The sequence below is a fragment of the Crinia signifera genome, chromosome 6 (assembly GCF_055691185.1).
Source record: "Crinia signifera chromosome 6, ASM5569118v1, whole genome shotgun sequence".
Taxonomy (NCBI): Eukaryota; Metazoa; Chordata; class Amphibia; order Anura; family Myobatrachidae; genus Crinia; species Crinia signifera.
This window is the reverse complement of record NC_139222.1, coordinates 271,190,337-271,212,841: the sequence shown is the minus strand read 5'-3', so window position 1 is coordinate 271,212,841 and position 22,505 is coordinate 271,190,337. Positions and strand designations below refer to the sequence as shown.

At 45.8% G+C, this 22,505-nt stretch overlaps 1 protein-coding gene across 2 annotated transcripts in view; it reads left to right on the top strand.

Annotated features, from left to right (window-relative positions):
- Positions 1-22,505, top strand: part of ZMAT4 (zinc finger matrin-type 4) — a 307,125-nt gene that overhangs the window by 46,117 nt on the left and 238,503 nt on the right. For both annotated transcript variants that reach the window (XM_083149591.1, XM_083149592.1), the window contains exons 2-3: positions 11,770-11,874; positions 21,224-21,316. In XM_083149591.1, the coding sequence (XP_083005717.1) occupies positions 11,770-11,874; positions 21,224-21,316 (198 nt within the window). The remainder of the gene's footprint in view (positions 1-11,769; positions 11,875-21,223; positions 21,317-22,505) is intronic.

The following is a 22,505-nucleotide window of genomic DNA, read 5'->3' as shown; positions in this document are numbered from 1 at the left end:
AAGACAGCTACTTTGTTGGATTACACTGATCTCTGTGGTGTGCTAAATATGTACGCAGTAATAGGGCCAGATGTATCAAGCTTCAAAGGTGATAAACAACCAGCCACTCAGCTCCTACCTGTCATTTTTCAAATCCAGTCTGTAACATGACAGTTGGGAGCTGATTGGCTGGCTGTTTATCACTCTGCATTTTAACATTGTTTGAAGCTTAATACATCTGACCCTGGATTTGTGTAAGAACTTCTGAGAGAGTCACGATTGGCCCCAGTAAAGAGCCTTAAAATGTAATTTCATCGGGTCCCCCTCCCGGCCCCCCCGGAAAGGTGGGCAACCCTCCCGGAATCCGGCGGTCCCCCCCCCCCCCCCTTCCCATGTACCTGGAAGCTTTAAATTGTCGCGATTAGCAGCTTTTCGGCTGAAGTGGGTGGGGCTAAATATGCAAATTGTGTGTATTTAGACCCACCCCCTCATGGGAACGTGGGTAAGACTCCCAGATCCTGTCTAAACTAGTACAATATCCTCTCAGTTGACCTGGTGCAAGTTGATGATTTGAACCATGTTGGCATTTTGTTGTCAACATTATAGTGTGGTGTTATGATTGTCGACATGGTTACTGTCAACCATCTGGCTGGATATCTTTTGGGAATGTTACCTTGTTTAAATGGTAAAATAACATTGATCAATCACTCACCCGCTCCACGCTGTGTTGCTCCAGGGGGGGGGGGGGATGCTGGCCGCTGCAACGCTCCCCTGGATTGGGGGGGGGGCTTGCCGGGTAATGCCGGTCGCCGCGTTGCTCCATGGAGGATGGGTGATGCAGCGGCCCCGAGTCGCTCCAGGGGGTGGGGTGGAGTGGTGGCCGCAATCAGCGCCATTCACCTCCATCCAGGGGGGGCAGCTCCAAACTCCCTCCCGTGACCGGCTCCCTAGGCAAATGCCTAAGGCTGCCTAGTAGTGGCGCCGACCCTGTCTAAATCACCAATGATAGGGGAGATGTAGCAACCTTCTATAGTGGACTAGTTACCCATAGCAACCAATCAGCTTCAAGCCATAATTTGTCAAGTAGATTCTATAAAATGGGGGTAAATTTGCACAAGCTTCTAAAAATAAAAAGGGGTGATGTTGCCCATAGCAACCAATCAGATTCTGGGCTAGATGCAGGGGCGGATCCAGGATAAAATGACAGGGGGGGCACCATGATAAAAGAGGGTTTAGGTGGGGGAGGGCCAGTGTTAGTGGTGCCAGTGTACATGCTAAGAGAGCGGCAGAGAGAGGGTTGGAATGGGATTAAAAATGCGCCCTGGCATTTAAAGTATGCAGGCCCACCATGGTGACAAAAGTGAAGGATGTAGTTGCGCGCGTGCCGAAGGTGCGCTCCAATAAAGGGGGTGTGGCCACTCAACAGGGGGCGTGTCCTTGAGTGTAGTGTACAACACCATATACAACTTCTACACATTATGCAACAAAATACTAGACCCCATTATACTTGCCCCTTACACATGATGCCAAATGGAATGAGCCAAAATTCACATAATGCCACAAGGATTGAGCCAAAAATTCACAATACGCTTCATAAACAGGGACACCAAAGGCGCGAATTAAACATTTACACCATAATATCCATTACACGTTGAGTTACACGCCATTTTGTCCATTATGTATTATGCCAAACACCATAATGCCTATTAAAAATTATGCTACATAAGTGCTGCTTATCTACATGCTCATTGCCAAGGGTTCCATGCTCATTTCCAGAGGTTCCATACTCGTTGCCATGTGTGATTACATGCTCATTGCCAAGGGAGGATACATGCTCGCGGTAAATGGGGACAGCCGCCGCCAGGCAGAAGTGATAGCCACTGACAGTGGTAGAGCCTGGCTGTATTCAGAGCACTGCAGGTCCCGGCTATTTGAAATAATACCCCTTTCACACCAGAAAATGCACTCCCAGGTTGGCCCCTTTTACACCAGCCTAGTCCCTGCATTTTCTGGTGTGAGGGGGAGAGAAAACCACCCCTCCCCCCCTTTAACCAGTTATCTAATTTAACCGGCTATATCTTGCTATATCAACTGACCCATTTACATGAGACAAGTATCATATTGAAGAACTTTTGAGTGGGCTTTGAATGAGTGAAACTGGAGCGTTTGGTTCCAGAGTAATCTGCCCTCAAAGAACATGAACAGCCATGACATTACATTTAAAAAAATCGGTTTACACGCAATATCTCTGGAACCGATTGAACAATATGGACTAGCCTGGTATCATATTGAAGGCTAAGCTTCTGTGATACCAGGGGGAGAACTGGCAGCCGTCAGAACTGGGTGGGGGTCGGAATTGACGGGTCCCATATTATCCTATGGGGGAAAAATGTTACAGCTTTGCCAGGCGATATCTCCGGTTCCCGGGAGGCTAGAGACACGGGGCTGGGCTCGTTGGAAAATGAGCGAATGGGTGGTCCTGTGCACCACCGGACCACCCCCTAGATTCGCCTATGGCTAGGAGCTGATTGGCTGGCTGTTTTTCACTCTCCATTTTATCACTTTTGAAGATTAGTACATCTAGCCTTCAGTCTATCATTTATCGCATCCCAGAAAATAATAGAATCTGATACAGGTTGAGTATCCCTTATCCGAAATGTTAGGGACCACGAGCATTCCGGATAAGGGATTTTTACGGTTTTGGGTCCCACGGCGTCCCCCGACATCCACAGCAGCATTCAGGAATGCATTGTGGTGTTCCCAAACTTATCATGATTACTAGACCTTCAAATCTGCGAGGTATGTGTAAATGTGCCGTGCATTCGAAAAAATCAATGCGGATGCCATGCATGCGAACATTGCATTTGGTGTCAGGTCACCCCCTCCCCCCCCCCCCCCCAAAAAAGTTTTATTTTTATACCTCTTTACTTAACCCTATGAGAGATATTCAAAATAGCTACTAAAAATGCCAGCATCACTCCCATTTGTTATACAAATTCAAATAAAAAATGTGTAAAAAAAAAAAGATTACATTTCCTATATAAGGTAAACATTGCAGGTCATAATGATAAATAAAAATGTTCGTTTGGCTATTTTAACACCTATTTTGACAAATCCACTTGGCATGCTACCGGCATTTAAAACACAAAAACGCTAGTACGGTGCATGGAATTATTGCCAGTCGGTATGAGGCCTAATTATGTGTTGCAGACTGCGGTAATAATGAGTCTTTTTTTTTTTTATGCTGTTAGAATGCTGCTGAGTCTGTCTCCTTCCTGTTGTTCCAACAACACAGCTACACATAAATCATGAAACGTAAGCCCTGCCGTTGAGCGAGGAAATGTTAATTCATAGGAGCCGGGCGACGTCATTCTGTCTTTTCAGCACATTGGCGCTGATCGCCGCCGTACATTTTCCTTTCATTGTGTGTTTCTTGGATGAAGGCTGCACCAACTAATAGTAGTGTTTAGCAACAATCTCCAGACCAGCGGGAGGACGATGGCTCCTTTACAAATTGTTCCCCACACATCGTTCTGATTGTTTTGCTGCAGTGCCATAGATTGGGTTTGTTGTTAATCAGCTTTCCTTGTAAAATGACATACTTCTAACACCCAGAACTGTGTCGCGGTAATGCGCTCGCTTTTGTTTACTTCAAGATTGGATTATAGCTTAATGTGTCAAAAAGCAACTTTCTGTTTGGACTGTAGGTAAAGGGACCCTACTTTATTTGTGGTTGAAGAGGAGAAATATGGGGAAATTTACTAAGGTGGGATGGGATGTTGCTGTGGATACCCAATCAGAATCTTGGGGCAGTACAGATGGTGTAATGCAGGGATTTTCAACCTTTTTAAAATGTGGCACACTAAATAAGATTTTAAAATTGCCAAGGCACACCATGAGATCCCCACAGGGCAAAACTCATTGGCCCCCACAGGAAAAAAAAAAAAACTATTTCAACCCCATTTAAAAAAATAAAAAAACAATCACACTGGTCCCCACAGGTTACACAAATAAAATACATTGGCCCTTTACATGAAAAGAAGAGACCAGTAAATAACAGTTGAACTGGTGGTGGCTGTAAACTGGTTTGGGCACCTATAGATCTGGGGGCACACTTGAGAACAGCACGGTGGTTGAAAAACACTGGTGTAATGGTTAGCCTCACAGCACTGAGGTCATGAGTTCGATTCCCTCCATGGCCCTAAAGGTGGCCATACACACGCAGATTTATCTTCAGATCTGGCTATGGATGAGAGCAAATGACAGTTGACCATTTGCTTGGAAATGCTGGAAAACTGACAAACTGTCACTCATCCATAACCATGGTTTTGTTCCAACCAGCCAGATCTGAAGATAAATCTTACTAGTGTATGGGCACCTTAACTGTGCGGAGTTTGTATATTCTCCCTGTACTTGTGTGGGTTTCCTCCGGGTACTCCGGTTTCCTTCCACAATCCAAAAATATACTGGTAGGTTATTTGGCTCCTAACAAGAAATTAATCCTAGAATGAATGTGTGTGCGTGTACATGTGGTAGGGAATATAGATTGTAAGCTCCACTGGGGCAGGGACTGATGCGATTGTTCAACTAGTCTCTCTGTAAAGCGCTGCGGAATATGTGTGCGCTATATAAGAGACTGTTTATAAATAAATAAATCTATCTACTTCTCAGTTATTTAGATCCTTCTAGAAGATAATCTGAAACAGAACTCCGATCTAACGCCAACATTCGCAATGTCAACAGAATGCCGACACTCAGTATGTTGACACTGGTATCCAGTTAGCATACCGGCAGTCAGGCTGCCGGTGGTCAGAAGATTGACACTGGGATCGTAGCATTGCCCAAAATGCTTGCGCTGGATTCCCGACTGTCGGCATCGTAAGAATGTCGGTATGCCTGTGAGAATAAGGCTGTGGGGGAGATAGGATTAGGTTGGGGGAAGGGGGCGGAGAATTGTTATGGCTAGGCACTAAGAATGGAGGGTTAGGAACTAAGGGGGTATGGTTAGATTTCCGCTGAGTTTACTTTTGCTGTAGCAAATGTGCACACAGCCTTGTTCCAACTACTTTATGGTTCTCTCAGCTGTGAAATGAAATGTATTTAATTATGGCGTCAATTCACGTTGTTCTGTTCTTCCAAGGGCATCAGTCGATAACTTTTATTCCCAGACTCCTTTGACATATAAAGCTTTCAGAGAACGAGCCAAAAAAGTGAACGACGCATCGCCTCCAGTTCTTGTTCCCAATATAAGCTGACAAATCAGCAGGAGTCATTGGGAACATCAGCGCACAGTGAGCAGAAAGGCAGTTGGGGGCCTGGGAGATCGTTAGAGATTATCCAGGGTATTGATCTTCTCTGTTGCAGCTGTGGACTCCTCACGGTTATGTGGTGACGAGAATGCAGGCGGTGGCTGAGTCACCTCCAGTATTATTTCTCACTATTGGGTATGTGTATCAATACCGAATATCAGAGATAAAGTGCAAACCAATCAGCCCCTAACTGTTATTTTCAAACTCCACCTTTAGCATGGCAGTTAGGAGCTGATCAGTTGGTACCTTGGGGGGAGATGTACTAACGCCCATGCTTCCCTACTTTCTATCGCTCTTTTCCGGGAGGCCATTCCTCCAAGGTGTGGAAATGCCCATGGTTCATGGGTCTGCAGGTAGGGGCAAAATGATGTTATTATCACCTTTTAGCCCCACCCCCACAAGGTCCCATCTTTTAGCCCCACCCCTCTAAAATGTCACCGGGTTTCCACTGTTTCTATCATCATCCTGTCCGCTTTAAAAGGAGTTGGGTGGGATCCGGAGGGATGTGGGAGAGTCACCAGCCCTTCCAGAGTTGCGGGGGACTACCCCAAAAATTGTGAGCCTCCCTCAGCTTATGGGTGGGTAGGCAAGTATGACCAATGGCCTAATAAGGCCTAAGGCACACTGGGCGTCTTTGAGCTGAAAGCCGCTCAAAACACCATATTTGAATGGCTTTCAGCTCAAAGCCGCCCAGTGTGTATGGCGGGGCTATGAGCGGTGATGCGCTGCTGTGCGTTCCCACATCATCGCCGGAAAAGACGCTCATCTGTTGGTATTACCAGCAGATGACCGGCTTCGAAGACGGCTGTGCATAGCGCTGCGCTACGCAAAGCCATACGCCCCCCACACACACTGACCTCGCTGGGAAGGGGGAAAGCCGCTCAGTGTAGATGCACTGAGCGGCTTTCCCCCCAGTGATGACAGCGTCCATGCACGCTGGGCATAATCGCCAAGTGTGTATGGACCTTAAGCCTTCGGGGAAGATAAAGTCGGCAGCTCCTAACTGCCATGTTACAGGCAAAGTTTTTTAAAAAAATATGACAGGAGCTGATTGGTTGGTAGGTTATCTCTCCACTTTACCATTCTCCTAGGCTTAATACATCTGCCTCTTTATTTCTCCCCCTATATGTGAGAAGCAAGGTGTTCGTCAGGGCAGCGTTAAGCCGATTGCTAAGCAACGAACGACCGCTGCTTAGCGAGTGCTACTGGATCAGGCGCATAGTTTGAAAAGATGACATCAGTAAAAACGTTAGTAAAAAAAAATAAAAAAAATAATAGATATATAAATTGTAATTACATACAGTGAATATATAAAAGGACTAATACTGGGCTAAAAACAAAGGTGCAGACAAAGCTGGAAGAGCTTCACTTTTGTAGAAGGTAGCAGAGATAGTCACCAACACATTTCGTCCAGGTTTAGACCCCTTGAAGAAGTCAATGGAAAAAAATGCCTAGGGAACCTATCCCTGCTACTGTACCTCCGACAAAAGCCTTTTGTGGTATCCGGATGATAGATTCAAATGTATTGGTCGACAGTGGTGGTGAATGTAATGTGGGTCATCCCACGACGGGAGGAGGGGGGGGATCTATATAGAGTGATGCATCACATATAACAGCATTAGGCCCCAGCACTGTGGGACATTACAGGAAATACTGCCTGAAATACTGAATGAATCTGTTGCATGAATAAAATATTCCGGTTCCATTTATCATGTTCGACTGCGACATTTTTTACCCAATAATTTTTTGGTGCGGCATTGTCATATTTCCTATATAATTGGCACATTTATACAATATACGTATGCAGACTATATTAACCCTTTCAATGCCCACATCTCTGTAAGAGATGTGCAAAATACCCACTTAAAATGCCCGCGTCGATCACATTTGTTATATAAATTAAAATAAAAAATGTGTAAAAAAAAAAAATATTACCTATATAAGGTAACATTACAGTTCATCGTGACAAGAAAAAATGCTTCTTTGGCAATCCTCACACCCATTTTGACAAATTCAATTGGCACTCAAAGGGTTAAAATGATGGTCAAAGGCAAAAATTATATCCCCCCCCCCCCCTCACGTGAAATTGCTAAACTCCTCTAATGCCGAAAGGCACCATATTACTAGACATTTCTCCTTATTGTATTATTATGTTTCAGTTTACTCCGATTGTTTCTCTATTACGCTTTAAGGCACAGTGTGTATTTATATGCCATTATTTTTATTTGTATATCGCTCACCTAGGGGCTTGTTCTTAGTCGTAAGCAATAAGGCTGTGTTTTTGAGGTCAAGGTGGTGAGGACAGGAGATAAGAAAAGAAGTGCACTGTAACCACTTGCCTGGCGTGGTGACATCAGGTGAGACTACACTGGGCTGGGCTTTCCCTGACGCATCTGATGTGACCAGGCAGACAGCACACTGGGTGGCTGCTGGAAGAGAATCAGCAGCTGCCGCTATCAGTAGAACCTCATGTTCCCTCTGCTTCCTGGTTCCCTCATCCCATAATGTCTGCCCTCCACCCAGCGGCTGCAGAGGATTAGCTTCTTGTAAAATAGAGTTGTGATGGTCTGCTGTATTGATCATTGATGTGGGACAGAGAAGTCAATCATGGGGTCCTGAGGGCCACAATATCCGCCTTAAATAAAGAGAAGTGTATCAATTTGAAAAAGATGTGCGTTACAGGTAGCCTACCAGTGACATCACCTGCTGCTTCTGGAGGGAGAAGAGTGAGTGTGACATCATCATCAGCTTGGGCGCAGTCCTGCAGCTGGGACGGTGAGATGGTGACAGAAGAGGAGGAGAGGAGCTTGGCACCAATATGTAGTACCAACCTCGGATGGTGTTAGCGTTTGAAGCTTATAGGCCACACTGGGCACAAATTGGCAGGAGTGGGATCCGTGGCATCCCTCCCAAGCACTCTCCACTCACGCGATCAGCATGCACGCGCGGAAGAGGCCTGAAGGTAGAAGGGAAGTGATTGCATTAGTGATCCCTTCAGTTCTTACACACCAAAGAGACAGATTCCTTCCCTGTGGGTGATTATTAATAGGTTCAGAATAACTAAAATGCAGCGATAATAAAAATGCCCATAAAAATGGTATGGGCATATGGTATGGGCATATGGGCATATAATGGTATGGGAATGATACTTTATTGGGCAGTATTTAATGCCGCTGGTGAGGGGTTTAAATGGCGAGGATCGTCCGAAAACAAGCCACCCTCGCCGTTTAATCCCCACGCCGGCCGCTCTCCTTATTCAACATTCCGGGGGAATCCTCGTTGTCAGAGGACGGCGAGGATTCCCCCAAAGGGTGAGGTTCGTGGCTAATGCAGGGAGGCCGCTGAATTTAGCTGCAAGCCTCGCCGTTTTTGGCAACCGCACACACCGTTTCCACATCACTGTGTATGGACCTTAACTCTCTCTGCACATGTTACATCTGCCCCCCTGCAGTGCAGCAGGGTTTTGCCAATTTTGAGAACAAATTTGTACTGCGAGCGGGTGTGAATTAGGCCCATGGAGTGGTTGTCACAGAACAATCCAGAAGTAACAGCACACAGCCTTGACAGACTGCCACTGGCATTGAAGAGAGAGTTCAGTGCACAGTCTAATGGAGAATGTAAAGTGAGTGATCAGACAATGGCTTATACAATCCAGGCAGGTGAAATATTACATACAATCCCCGTAATCCTCTATTTGTATTCATCTTCTGCAGATATTGCATTTAGGGAGCAGTTTGTCACCGTTCTGTTCCTGCGTTATAAAAGAAGTGACAATCTTGTGAAAGTACATTTTCATTTAAGGTAAGCACAGCCCAAGTGGCTGTGTCTATGAGGGGAGATTACATTTAAAGGCTAAATCCCAGGCCTGTCATAAAAGGGTTAATTATCCGAGCCTGCAGGGGGTCCGCAGCACGCAGATGATCTCACCTGTGAGTTTGCTTCGGGCCCCCACATCAGTCAGTATCAGATTTACTATGGGAGGTGGGACAGGCAGACAGGCTCTGATACGTAGAGGCAGGGGCACTGAAACAGCTGTGGGGCCCGCATACTGGAGGAACAAGGCCAGATATTTTCCCACCCTCCCCTGGAGAAAATCATGGAAAATATGCTACAAGTGTGTGTGTTTGGGTGGTGGTGGTGGGGCATTTGCCCCCCTTGGAAGCTGGCCTGGTACACCCCATGGAGGCCAGAGGGATAATCCTCATAGACGGAAAGATACATTGGCATAAGGTGGTCGCTAGGTAGCCACGGCCTAATAGTCAATGTGTCGCAAGTGCATTAACTCAATTTCAGGCTAAGGGCGGGATGTACTAAAGGGAAAATGCGGTAAAACACTCGTTTTACCGCATTTCCCTATGTATTAAAATCCCGCCGCCCCGTCAACGCATTGTAGCGCCCCTTTAGAAGCCTATGGGCTTCTTTCGCCGCCCACCATCCGCCGTCCGCGCGCCCCCCTCCCGTTCTCCTTTGATCTGGGGGACGCTGGCAGCCGCCGGGAGGTGACGGAGACCCCCGCAGACCACATCACAGGTATCGCGGGGGTCTCAGTTACCGCAACCCGATTCTAGTACGGAATGGGATCATTCATCAGACTGCATTTAGGTCTACAGTCATTAGGTCGACCCCACTAGGTCGACTGGCAGGAAGGTCGACCTGACTTAAGGTCGACATGGGCCAAGGTCGACATGACTTAAGGTCGAATTTGCATAAAGGTCGACATGAGGAAGGTCGACTGGTCATAAGGTCGACATGGGTTTTTCACTGTTTTTTGATCCGAATGTCGACACAGTCGACATGGACACAGTTGGCAATGAGAATCGGACCCTCGCATCGCTCGCTTTGCTCGCGATGCTTCGGGCATGGTGCCTCGCTGCGCTCGGCACACTATTTTATTCTCCCACCACGCCCTAGTGGATGGTAGGGCATGAAATACCGCCTGTCGGCACATGTCGGCTCAAAAAACAGTGAAAAACCCATGTCGACCTTATGACCAGTCGACCTTCCTCATGTCGACCTTTATGCAAATTCGACCGTAAGTCATGTCGACCTTGGCCCATGTCGACCTTAAGTCAGGTCGACCTTCCTGCCAGTAGACCTAGTGGGGTCGACCTAATGACTGTAGACCTAAATGCAGTCTGACGAATGACCGCATCCCTCTAGTACATATGCAGCAGCATTGCGGCGGCTGTTAGGCGAAGGGCGGCGATGTATATTAATGCATCCCGCCCTAAAGGTGTGTGCATATGGTGTGATTACCTTTTGATTCGATCCCGTTTTGGGAACAAATCGCACGGAAAGCAAAACCCATTCAATTGTGTCTATATAGTACAGATCTGTACTACAGTATATAGTCTTGCCTGAACAGTTTATTTTTCTGTTCAAATTTCCACTAAACGGAAGCGAGCATCGGAATCAAATCGGCATCGAATGTGGCTGAAAACCGTTCGATTTCTTTTTGATTTTGGTTAATACCAGTAGGTATCTGTAACCTAAGAAAGCGATGTAGGGGGGAGATTTGGCTACAAGAATTGTTCAGTTGGTTGCAGGAATTTGGTAGTTAAAGGAAGCAAGTTGTGGTGTTATCCTTCAATTATCATTATGCCGATTATGCTGACCGGCAAGTAACAAAAATCCACAAGGTGGATACTACCCCTGGATCCCTCAGAAGACATGAAGAAGATTCAGTGAGGGCTGCTTAGGAACAAAATTATATAAGAGTCTTTGGTTATTGTGATTGGTTAAAGAGTAAAACGGTTTCTAGGCAGATCTTTGTTGTTTTAGTTAAGCCTATCAGGGTAGTTGGGGGAGGTAACATTAGAGGTGTATTTAAAGGCAATTTAAATATTAGTACTTCCTTCCTTTGTGCAAAATATCCACTAAAAGTGACAGCCTCGCTCACATTTGTTATATAAATTCAAATAAAAAAATGTTGTGTAAAAAAAGATTATATTTTCTGTATAAGGTAAATATTACAGGTCGTATGTTCGCTGGTCAATTTTCAAACCTATTTTGACAAATTCACTTGGCACTCAAAGGGTTAAATATGGTTGTTCAAAGGTGAATCACAAATCGATAGATGCCTTAAATGCTCTGGTAATCATTTTTTCATAATATATTTGTCAACAAAGATGAGTACTAAAGAAAATGAAATTTTCCAATAAGTATTGTTTTAGCGTAATATGCTCACATTAGATGCGCGTTTTGAAGGATGACGATCGTTGCGGTGAATTATTACGGAACTGACAGTCTTAAAAAAGCTGCCAAACTAAAATGTCAGTGGTAAATTAATCTTCCTTCCCCGAGATTCTCCTGTCTCTCTTAATTTCTTATTTCTCTGGCAATACTTCAAAATGCAGACTCTGTATTAAGAAAATAATTATACCGTGTTGTATATATATCATTTTTCTTTCTTTTCTTCTCATGTAATATTTTGTAGTTATGTTTCTAAATTGCTCCCTTGTTTTGTTTTTCGTACTTTCAGATGAAGTCGGCAGAAGTGGAGGACAGAGCGCTGTTTACAGAGACTTACTGCAAAATCTGCAATGCGCAGCTAATATCCGAGTCTCAGAGGGTGGCGCATTACGAGGTGAGCACCTGTACTCGCCAACGTTGGGGATGCTGGAATGGGTTTAAACTCAAAAGGAATGTTATCAGTAGTGCTGGGTACTTTAGTTACTACAAACTTATGTGTCAAGGACCAACTACTGTAGCCCAAAATTGAAATGACCATTGTAAATACATTGTTCAGGGTTACTCGACATTATGCAAAACATCTTACAGTATATTGCCAACTTTCCCCTCCATCATTACAGAAAACTGAGTACCTGTCCCAGTTATATCTGAGCAAAAGTTGGGAAAGCAGTCATTTGAGCAACTGTGACATCATGAGCCCTGAACCCAATGGCCTATTTATAATGGGTGCAGCTACACACATTTTTTTTTTAATACTTACCCTCCAAAGTCGGCTGTGGTGCTATTTGGACCCCCAGAAAAATGTCAGCTGAGCCATTTTGCTGTAGACCTGCGCTCTAATGCTCAGACTCCTACAGCACGGCGCTGGTGCCAGCAGAGAGGCGGGGGCCCTGTGCGGAGGAGGCTGCAAACGGACCTTAACTCTTAAAACCCCCCTGCCTGAACCTGTGTATGGATAAACTCATGACCATAACTACATGTGTGCAACTGGTTCTGCCATCCAAGGCACAAGACCCAGACACTATGCCAACCTGAGTGCCCAAAATTTTGGTGCACCTTCTACAATATGGCAGTATTTAGGTTAGGTTTCGTTAGTGCCCAGTCAATTTGGACTTTGGATATATGCTGCTATGGGTCCTAAAAATAAGAGGGGCCTACCTCCGCTCATCTGTAGCGCATCCATTGCTGTGAATGGTGCGTGCGAGTGACTCACATGGGCGCCTCATTTGCGGCACGCCACGTCCAATGTCACGCCAAGAGGTGCTCAGATCAGCGCGGTTTCATCTGTGTGTCTGTTATCAACATTTATGACCCTGAACCTGCTCATAGTAATGTGGTGTATAATGAATTGGAGGGGATTATAATATTACATAATGTGACACAATATGATGTGAAGGTATTGTAATATGGCATAATATGAACTGGGGATACTGTATGGCATAATGTGAATCGGGGCCCAATTTATGTTTTCATGGATGCGGTTATGCAATTCCGTCTTATTCAAATACTAATGCTGCAGGGGGCGTCGGTAGGAGAGAAATTCCTCCTGTTGCATTAGTGGCCTTTATGGTCACCGGCCAGTCTGAGTAAGATTCAGCCAACTCAGGCTGGCCACATGGTCAAAACACCAAGGTCCAGGAAGTCTGCTTCCAACAATGCCATAGGTGCCGATTTATGTTTTTGCTGGTGGGTGCTCAAGCCAAAAATATAGGGGAATGGCTTCATGGGAAAGGGGCATGGTCTCAAAATAATACCAATTTATATTACACAGGACAATTGTCTCCAATATTCAAATTGCGGCAGCAGAGTTCCCCTTTATACACATTACAGCAGCAGAGTCCCCCTTTTTACACATTACGGCCAAATACCTAAATGCCCCCACAGTGCCAAGTACACAAATGCCCCCCCCCCCCCCCAATGCCAAATACATAAATGCTCCCACAGTGCCAAATACATAAATGCTGCCACAGTGCAGGTACATAAATGCTATTCAGTCGCACAGCACGCCCTACTCAGCCACACAGCACACCCAGAGCATGCACATGCTGGCTGGACCATGTCCGCATATTACTCCACGGACAGAATACACTCTTCCCACAATCCTGGCATACTATTTGCCAGGTGGCGTGTCCGGCGATGCGGGTGCTGCAGCCGCAAATTAGCAAGTTACTCGGACCCGTGGGTGCTCATCAATTTCCGTGGGTGCTCGGCCCCTTGAGCACCCACAGAATCAGCACCTATGAACAATGCAGATCCTGGACCCATCATGCTGGGTTAAATGGATAAAACCCTGGTTGCCAAATAGGAAAGAGACAGTTGGAGTAAATAGAGTTCAGGCAAAGGAGGGCTCCCTAGGGATCTGTACTTGGACCAGTGCGAGTTCATACCTTTGTTTGTGACGTTGCATATGGTATGGAAGGGAAAGGTTTTGCAGGTGACACAAAGGTATGCAACAGTCAATGGGTAAAACAAATGATTCATTATCTAGGTAGACTAGAGGAATTAAAATGAAACATGGCCGACATCACAAAACTTACCACAAAGGACTAAAAAATCTCAATATGTATAGTCTAGAGCAGAGTATGGAAAGGGGGGGGGGGGGGGGGCATGATAAGAACTGTCACATATACTAAGAGTTATATGAAGGTTCAGGAAGGAAACATTCTTCAAATGAGAAGTATTAGTACACAAGGAATGCAATGACACTGGGGGGAGTGGACACAGGGGAAATCTGAGTAAAAATTACCTCACAGAGGGCGGGATGTACCGCATTTTCCTATGTATCATCACTGGTTCGCCCCGTTTTCGCTGGCCAGGGTATCGCCACCCAGAGGGTGGCGATACCCTATAGAAGCCTATGGGCTTCTTTCGCCGCCCGCCGTACGCCGTCCGCGCGCCGCCCCCCTCCCGTCCTCCTTTAACCTCCTCCTCCCCCTGGTGTCACAGCCGGGAGGACATCCGGCTTCAGGGGGGAGGAGGAGACGCAGGGGGACGCTGGCAGCCACCTGGAGGTGACGGAGACCCCCGCAGCCCACATCACAGGTATCGTGGGGGTCTCTGTTACCGCAGCCCGATGCTGGCCACATATGTTAGTACGTATGCGGTAGCATCGCGGCGGCTGCCGTGCGAAGGGCGGAGATGTATGTTGATACATCCCGCCCAGAAAGGGTAGTGGACACGTGGAATAGCCTACCATCAGAGATGGTAGAGGCTAAGAAATTAGTAGAGCAATTTAGACATGCATATGATAGACATAAGGACATCCTTACAGAGAAATAAGGATCAAATAGGGTTGGGGTTACCTAAAGGATAAAAAAGGGGCAGACAAGATGGGCCAAGTGGTTCTTATCTGCCGTCAAATTCCATGTTTCGTTTAAGAGGCAAAAAATTAACAGGGGCCTCTTCAATATGTTGCTATGGGGACCACAAATTGGCTGTTACCAACATTATAAATATATGAAATCACTAATAGAACCCTTCTTAAAAGGTTTCAATTATTTGATACACTTTTTGAATTTAAAGCACTGAATGGACCCAAGTAAATATCATATGGTACATACCGGCTAAGGTTATTAGAAAAACCCCTGAAGAAGTCCATAAAGGATATATATATATATATATATATATATATATATCCCATGTAGGTGCGGCACTCATAGCAATAATAACGTACTCTTACAACTGTAAAGTGATCAACGTTTCAATTTTATAAAAATTTTCATCCTGATGAAAATTTTTATAAAATTGAAACGTTGATCACTTTACAGTTGTAAGAGTACGTTATTATTGCTACGAGTGCCGCACCTACATGGGATATACAAATTACTTATTGTGAAGGCACCAGCCCGGATTTAAAGTTACAGGGAGTGCCAATCCACTATATATATATATATATATATATATATATATATATATATATATATATATATTTAATGGCTCACAAAGCAAAAGGCAGAAGCATCTCTTTTCCTCAAATATTAATATTTTATGACTCTGGGGATTACATTGACCTTTCTGTGTGCATTGCCCATCAGGGGTCCTTAATGTACACGACAGAGAGAATCCTATTTAATGCCACAGCCGCGGAGAGTGACCGCTGATCGTTTATCCAGAAGGACCTTGAACTTTTGGCTCTTTCTCCCAGCCATTACTTTTTGTGAAACTGCCATCAAAGTGCAGGTATTGCTGCAAAGTGACAGTGTAAATGTATTTCTCTCACCTCTGTCTGTCTTCAAACTAATCATTTCTCTGAATGTTGGCAGTAAATGGTGCATCTACAGTAACACCTTCTAGGAAATGTGTTATAAAGAAACACACATCACACATAACACAAGGATGATTGCTCCCCTAATGCAGTCACGCTGCCCAGAGAGCAGAAGGCAGGATAAATACAATTCATCTTCAATGAACAACGATTGCCGTTATCCATTGTCTGTTCTATTGCTGTCACTATACACGACGTACTGTACTTTATTTAATGCTTTTAGAAAAAAAAATGTACCTTCAATTAAGTAACTAATTACCACCATGTACAGTACTTATAGATTATGCAGAAATGAGTTGCTTTTATGGTAAAATACAGTTATACCGACAAGCACAGCCTGTGACATGGCAAGAGATGAGTGGTTGATACTATTGGCGAGATAAGGGCCCGGGGCACTTTAGACAGGGGGGTCCCACATGAAAAGCCTGCGTTTTTCCCTAGGTACCATACTCTGTAGGAGCCCTGACAAGCTTAGCTCTGCCTCTGAATAAAAACCCTCCCATGACAAGGCCGCTGCTGCTGCTATCCTCCATGGGCCTGAGAAGCATATGATGAGCTCCACCAAGCACAGCTCAGCACAAGCCTCTCAGCCTCTGACCTCTTATGTAAAGTCTCATGGGACTTAGTCAACTCCCAGAAACACAATACACTTGTGCAGTCAGTGTGCCTTGGCCCCGTTGCTCAGCACCATTATTTAATGACTACACGGAGGTGCAGGGGAGAGTCACTGCTGGAGCCTGGAATGGTAGTGTATACTGTTGTAAAATTAGAGTGTGTATATTAAAGCTATACTATTCTAGGGGTGTGTGTTTTTATTTGAACGTTCTTTTTACAGATGAACTCCCCCCTAATGGGGGAGGGGGGTAATTAGGTGTCATAGAAAAATTAGTTCCCCCACCACTGTTGCCCTGCTGTATATTCTGTTTAGTGAAGGGAGGGGGGGGGGGGGGTAATTAAAACCTTCTATAGGAAAAATGTGAAGAATATACCCCTAGAAATCAATTGGTCATTTTATTTACTGTGAGGGATAAATGATAGGTACCAGCTTATTGACCGCTGTGGGCAACTTCACAACTTAGTCCTCAAGAGACACTTATATACAGTACAAATGGCATTGGTACCAGAAGTGGGTATAACGGGCATTCATATTCATATATTCACCAAGCAAGTGTCTCTGGTACCTTTTTGCTTGTTAAGCTGCCGGAATCATAGTTGCCGGCTGCCCAGTTTGGCATAGTGTGGCACGGCACAGGTAGGCAGTGCAGTGGGTACAGATTCCAAACAGACGGGACCCTGTTCAAAATCTAACCTAAATCTGGCCATACACTTGTGCAATTTAGGTACTTTTTCACTCGATTCCGATGTATCGGGCTGAGAAAACGGGTGAAAAGTACCGCTAACGATATATCAAGTACGAACAAAGTCCCAGGCTGTTCAACGGGGTTCGTATGTGACTTCTCCTCTAAGAGAAGTCACAGTTGTGTATGGGAGCCTCAAGGCTGTGATGCAGCGATATTTACCAGCCACTGTGCAATCGTGTTGTCGTGGAGAAATGGCAACAAATGAAAGAATTCAATATTGTTGCAAGATCTTAACACAGATCATCGTGATCTCCTTCTATTACATCTGATCTATGAGTCACCCCTGGTTAGTCACCATGCAGCAAGTCATTAGCCCGCAACTGTCAGTGTGTCTGTTATCCCCATACATCAACAGCGAGCATCGCGTTATTGTTATTGTTCATCATTTTAGGAGTTGGGAAAAAAGCGTGTATTATATAAAAAGAATCTGTAATTGTCTCCAGCAGTTAATAAAAAAAATTAATAATTTTTTTTTAATTGCTATTATAAGACTAAACATTCTCAAGATTCATAAATGCACAATATGGCGTGCAGAGGAACTTAATTTCTATGAAAAAAGGCTTCGGTACTCAGAAAAGACTCTGGTACTCAGTGAAAGGCTCTGGTACTCAGAAAAGACTCTGGTACTCAGTGAAAGGCTCTGGTACTCAGAAAAGACTCTGGTACTCAGTGAAAGGCTCTGGTACTCAGAAAATACTCTGGTACTCAGTGAAAGGCTCTGGTACTCAGAAAATACTCTGGTACTCAGTGAAAGGCTTTGGTACTCAGAAAAGACTCTGGTACTCAGTGAAAGGCTCTGGTACTCAGAAAATACTCTGGTACTCAGTGAAAGGCTTCTGTACTCAGAAAAGACTCTGGGACTCAGTGAAAGGCTTCGGTACTCATAAAAGACTTTGGTGCTTGGTGAAAGGTTTCGGTACTCAGAAAAGACTCTGGTACTCTGTGAAAGGCTTCGGTACTCAGAAAAGACTGGTGCTCAGTGAAAGGCTTCGGTACTCATAAAAGACTCTTTTACTCAGTGAAAGGCTCCGGTACTCAGAAAAGACTCTGGTACTCAGTGAAAGGCTTCGGTACCCGGAAAAGACTGGTACTCAGTGAAAGGCTCTGGTACTCAGAAAAGACTCTGGTACTCAGTGAAAGGCTTCGGTACTCAGAAAAGACTCTGGTACTCAGTGAAAGGCTCTGGTACTCAGAAAAGACTCTGGTACTCAGTGAAAGGCTCTGGTACTCAGAAAATACTCTGGTACTCAGTGAAAGGCTTCGGTACTCAGAAAACACTCTGGTACTCTGTGAAAGGCTGCGGTACTCAGAAAAGACTCTGGTACTCAGTGAAAGGCTTCGGTACTCATAAAAGACTCTTTTACTCAGTGAAAGGCTCCGGTACTCAGAAAAGACTCTGGTACTCAGTGAAAGGCTTCGGTACTCGGAAAAGACTCTGGTACTCGGTGAAAGGCTCTGGTACTCAGAAAAGACTCTGGTACTCTGTGAAAGGATTCAGTACTCTGAAAAGACTCTGGTACTCAGTGAAAGGCTCCGGTACTCAGAAAAGGTGCTGTTATTCAGCTATAGCTCCTGGGTAATGCAAGATTTATGGCAACATCCACATTCTAGAAGAGAGAATTCTTTAGGCGCTTATTTAATATATTTCTGCAGTTAATAAATACACTGAAAATGGTGCTGTCACAGCAGATCATTGAGCACATGAGGAAAGAGGGCCCTGCTCGTGAGATCTTACATTCTAAAGGGTAAAAACAGACAGGGGAATCAGAATATGAGGGCATGCACTGACACTGGGGAGAGGGAGGTTTAGGAGAAATCTGAGGAAAAATGACGGTACTCTTTACTTAGAAGGGCGCCCACGATTTTGATCGTGGGCATCGTTAGTAAAAAATCTCGGGCATTGAATGCACTAAAAAATCGGGTGCGATCAACCGACGAGATGCCCGAGATTTCCCATAGGGAACAATGTTAAATGTCTCAATTGACCCAATTTTCCTGTTCAATGCCTCAATTGACCCGATTTTTCCATAGGAAACAATGTTAAATGGGCCACAGAGGCCAAATAGGCACCCTGAAGTGTATAATGGCCACCCGAATTGTTAACGCCACCCCACGATCAACGTCAACCAGATGCGTGGCGAGCGCAGCGAGCCCGCGAGGGGCGGCGGTACGCGTCCTACGACCTTTTCATACCCCCACTATCCACGTCGGCGTGGAGTTGAGAATAGAAAGTGTGGCGAGCGCAGCGAGCCACCGAGCCCGAAGCGTGGCGAGCGCAGCGAGCCCCGCGAGGGTACGCGGACAGCTGTGAAGCCCGCGAGGGGACGCGGATACCTGTGAAGGTATCCGCGTCCCCTCGCGGGGCTCGCTGCGCTCGCCACGCTTCGGGCTCGGTGGCTCGCTGCGCTCGCCACACTTTCTATTCTCAACTCCACGCCGACGTGGATAGTGGGGGTATGAAAAGGTCGTAGGACGCGTACCGCCGCCCCTCGCCGGCTCGCTGCACTCGCCACGCTTCGGGTTGACGTTGATCGTGGGGTGGCGTTAACAATTCGGGTGGCCATTATTCACTTCAGGGTGCCTATTTGGCCTCTGTGGCCCATTTAACATTGTTTCCTATGGAAAAATTGGGTCAATTGAGGCATTGAACAGGAAAATCGGGTCAATTGAGACATTTAACATTGTTCCCTATGGGAAATCTCGGGCATCTCGTCTGTCGCATTTAGTGCATTCAATGCCCGAGATGGCCGAGATGGGCGCCCTTCTAAGTAAAGAGTACCAAAATGACTTCACAGAACGGGTAGTGGACAGGTGGAATAGCCTTCCATCAGAGGTGGTAGAGGCAAAGACAGTAGAACCATTTAAACATGCTTGGGATAGACATAAGGACATCCTTACAGAGAAATATGGATCAAATGGGTTTAAGGCTAACAATATGGTTAAAAAAGGTGCAGACTAGATAGGCCAAATGGTTCTTATCTGCCGTCACACTCTACGTTTAGAACATATGGCTATTTGCACCACGGAGACTGGGATGGACATTGGAGGGGTCATTTAGACATGGTGGGAGTCAAGCCAAAAATGGGCATGGCCTTGTCACAACGGGATATGGCTTTGCGGGAATAACACTCACGTTTCTGTCACTATGGGGGTATGGCCAGTGCTCTGTGAGACCGCCCCCAGCCTCTCTGTCTCCTGTAAATAGATGCTGGGCGTATGGACCCCGCCCGGTACTTCTCTGTTACAGTTCACCACTTCATCCCGCCGTCTCTACTTTACGTGTTATCTGGATTGATTTGTTTTATTCTTGACTTGTGGTTCATGGGAAATCTTTAATCTGGAAATAATAAGTCTGTGGTTTGGCAGGGACTGCTCCCGGCCTCTAATGCTGCCAAAGGAACCGCTAGCCTCACTATAACTGATTTCATGCAAGGAAATCAGAGGAACCAGGACACAAATGCTCTGAGATTCACTCAATTGTTCATCTGATACTTGATACATTATTTGTTACTTGTGGTATAATGGGGCACAGAAACTGACACAGGGCTGGATATTCAGGGCAGTGATAGAAGGGAGCAGTACACAACACAAGTTGTTTATGAAGTGTCCAGACCAGAATAAGCTCCTTTTTCTCATGTTGTCTCTCATTGCGAGGACATTTGCATCTGCTTACTTATTTATATCAAGCACTTAAGCTTGCAGGCTGCTGTGAGCAAGCACTAATCAGTCTTGTGTAGCAAGCACCAAGACTCCCCCCCCCCCCCCCCTTCCCCGTCACAGCACAGCACTCTGCAGCCTCCGCTGATCACTGCTCATTAGCATAATACTACTTGTGCTGCTAGCATGCTTCTGGATGGGAAGAGGAAATGCTTGTAGCACAACATAGCAAGTGTCATTCCCATGTACTTTGGGGAAGGAACAACGTAACGCGATCAATCAGCCGCACAGCCTGCATAGTGGGCCACCCGTTAGAAGCCCAGGACAGATGTTCTCCCTTAGCACACATGAGCATTCCTGGGTGTTCCCAGCATGGACGGATGGAAATGTACATTGTATATATTTGGTTTTGTGTTACGGTTACATGCGTCTTAAAACGTATATTGTTCTTTTTTTTTCAGAGCAAGAAGCACGCTAACAAGGTCCGGCTTTATTATATGTTACATCCGGAGGATGGGGGGCCACCGTCCAAAAAGCTTCGCCCAGATGACCCAGTAAGTGGATAAAGATCACTATGAATGCCACACTAGGGTACTTCCAGGGGGGTCCACGGTTCTTATACAGCTGAAGTTCTATGGACACTTAACAAACGTCAGTCTGGACCTATCCTTATACTGCTCTCATTTTCTGTTGAATAGTAGTTTGGTCCGTTGAATGGTCTCTAGTGGTCACTAAGGGTAAATCACCTCAGAGGTGAGGAGTATTTAGCCTTTTATATAGAGAGAGAGAGAGAGAGAGAGAGAGAGAGAGAGAGAGAGAGAGAGAGAGATGAGAAGAAATATATAAGTACAGAATGCAGTCATATACAAGAATAATATAAAGTATATTTCATACTGGCCTGACCTTCCGGAATGGCCGGGAGGTTCTTGAAAATCAGCTCCGCATTCTCTTCCCCTGGGAAGGTGGCCAAGTCTCCCTCTTGCTCCCCAGAGCCCCCGCACCCCCATTCGCTGCTGACACAAATACCGGGTCCATGGAGAAGGGTGAAGCTAAAGTTATGGGAATAGCATCATTTTGCGTCATTTAAGCCCTGCCCCCTATCCGCAGACCCGCAAATCAAGGCATTTGTACGGCATGGAGGGTGGGGCCTCGTGAGTTCAGACTCGTCCCCACCCCCACAACATGTTGCTTCTCCCGGAGAGGCAACGATAAAAATAGGCAAGTATCATGCTCAATAAGATATTACAGTAAAATAATGTAGGTTCCAGTGGTAAGTGGGGTGTGGATAAAGGAAATACAGTATGTATGAATATCTTTAATCAAGGTGTATCTTTGCATAGGGTGGGGTACACACTAGATAATATCGTTGTTATGATGCATATTTGTAACTATTATCATCTAGTGTGTAAGCACTTTAAGGGGGGTATTCAATCGCCGGCGGGGGGAGATGGCCGCCGGGCCCTATTCAATGCTGTCTTCCTGGCAGAACGAGCCCGACTTCACAAGCTGTCGGGCTCGTTCTGCCGAGAACGGCCGGAAAGTGACGTCACTTCCCAGCTGCAACTCGCGGCCACGCCCTCTTCTCGCTCCCCGGCAGGCGGGGCATTGAATCCTGCCTGCATGTCCTCGGTCGAGGTGAACGAGAACGGGACAGGGTCACGGCGGTCGAGCAAGCTCGACCGCCGTGACCTGAACATTGAATACCCCCCTAACTCTGCATCAGTTTCCCTGCCCCCAATACAA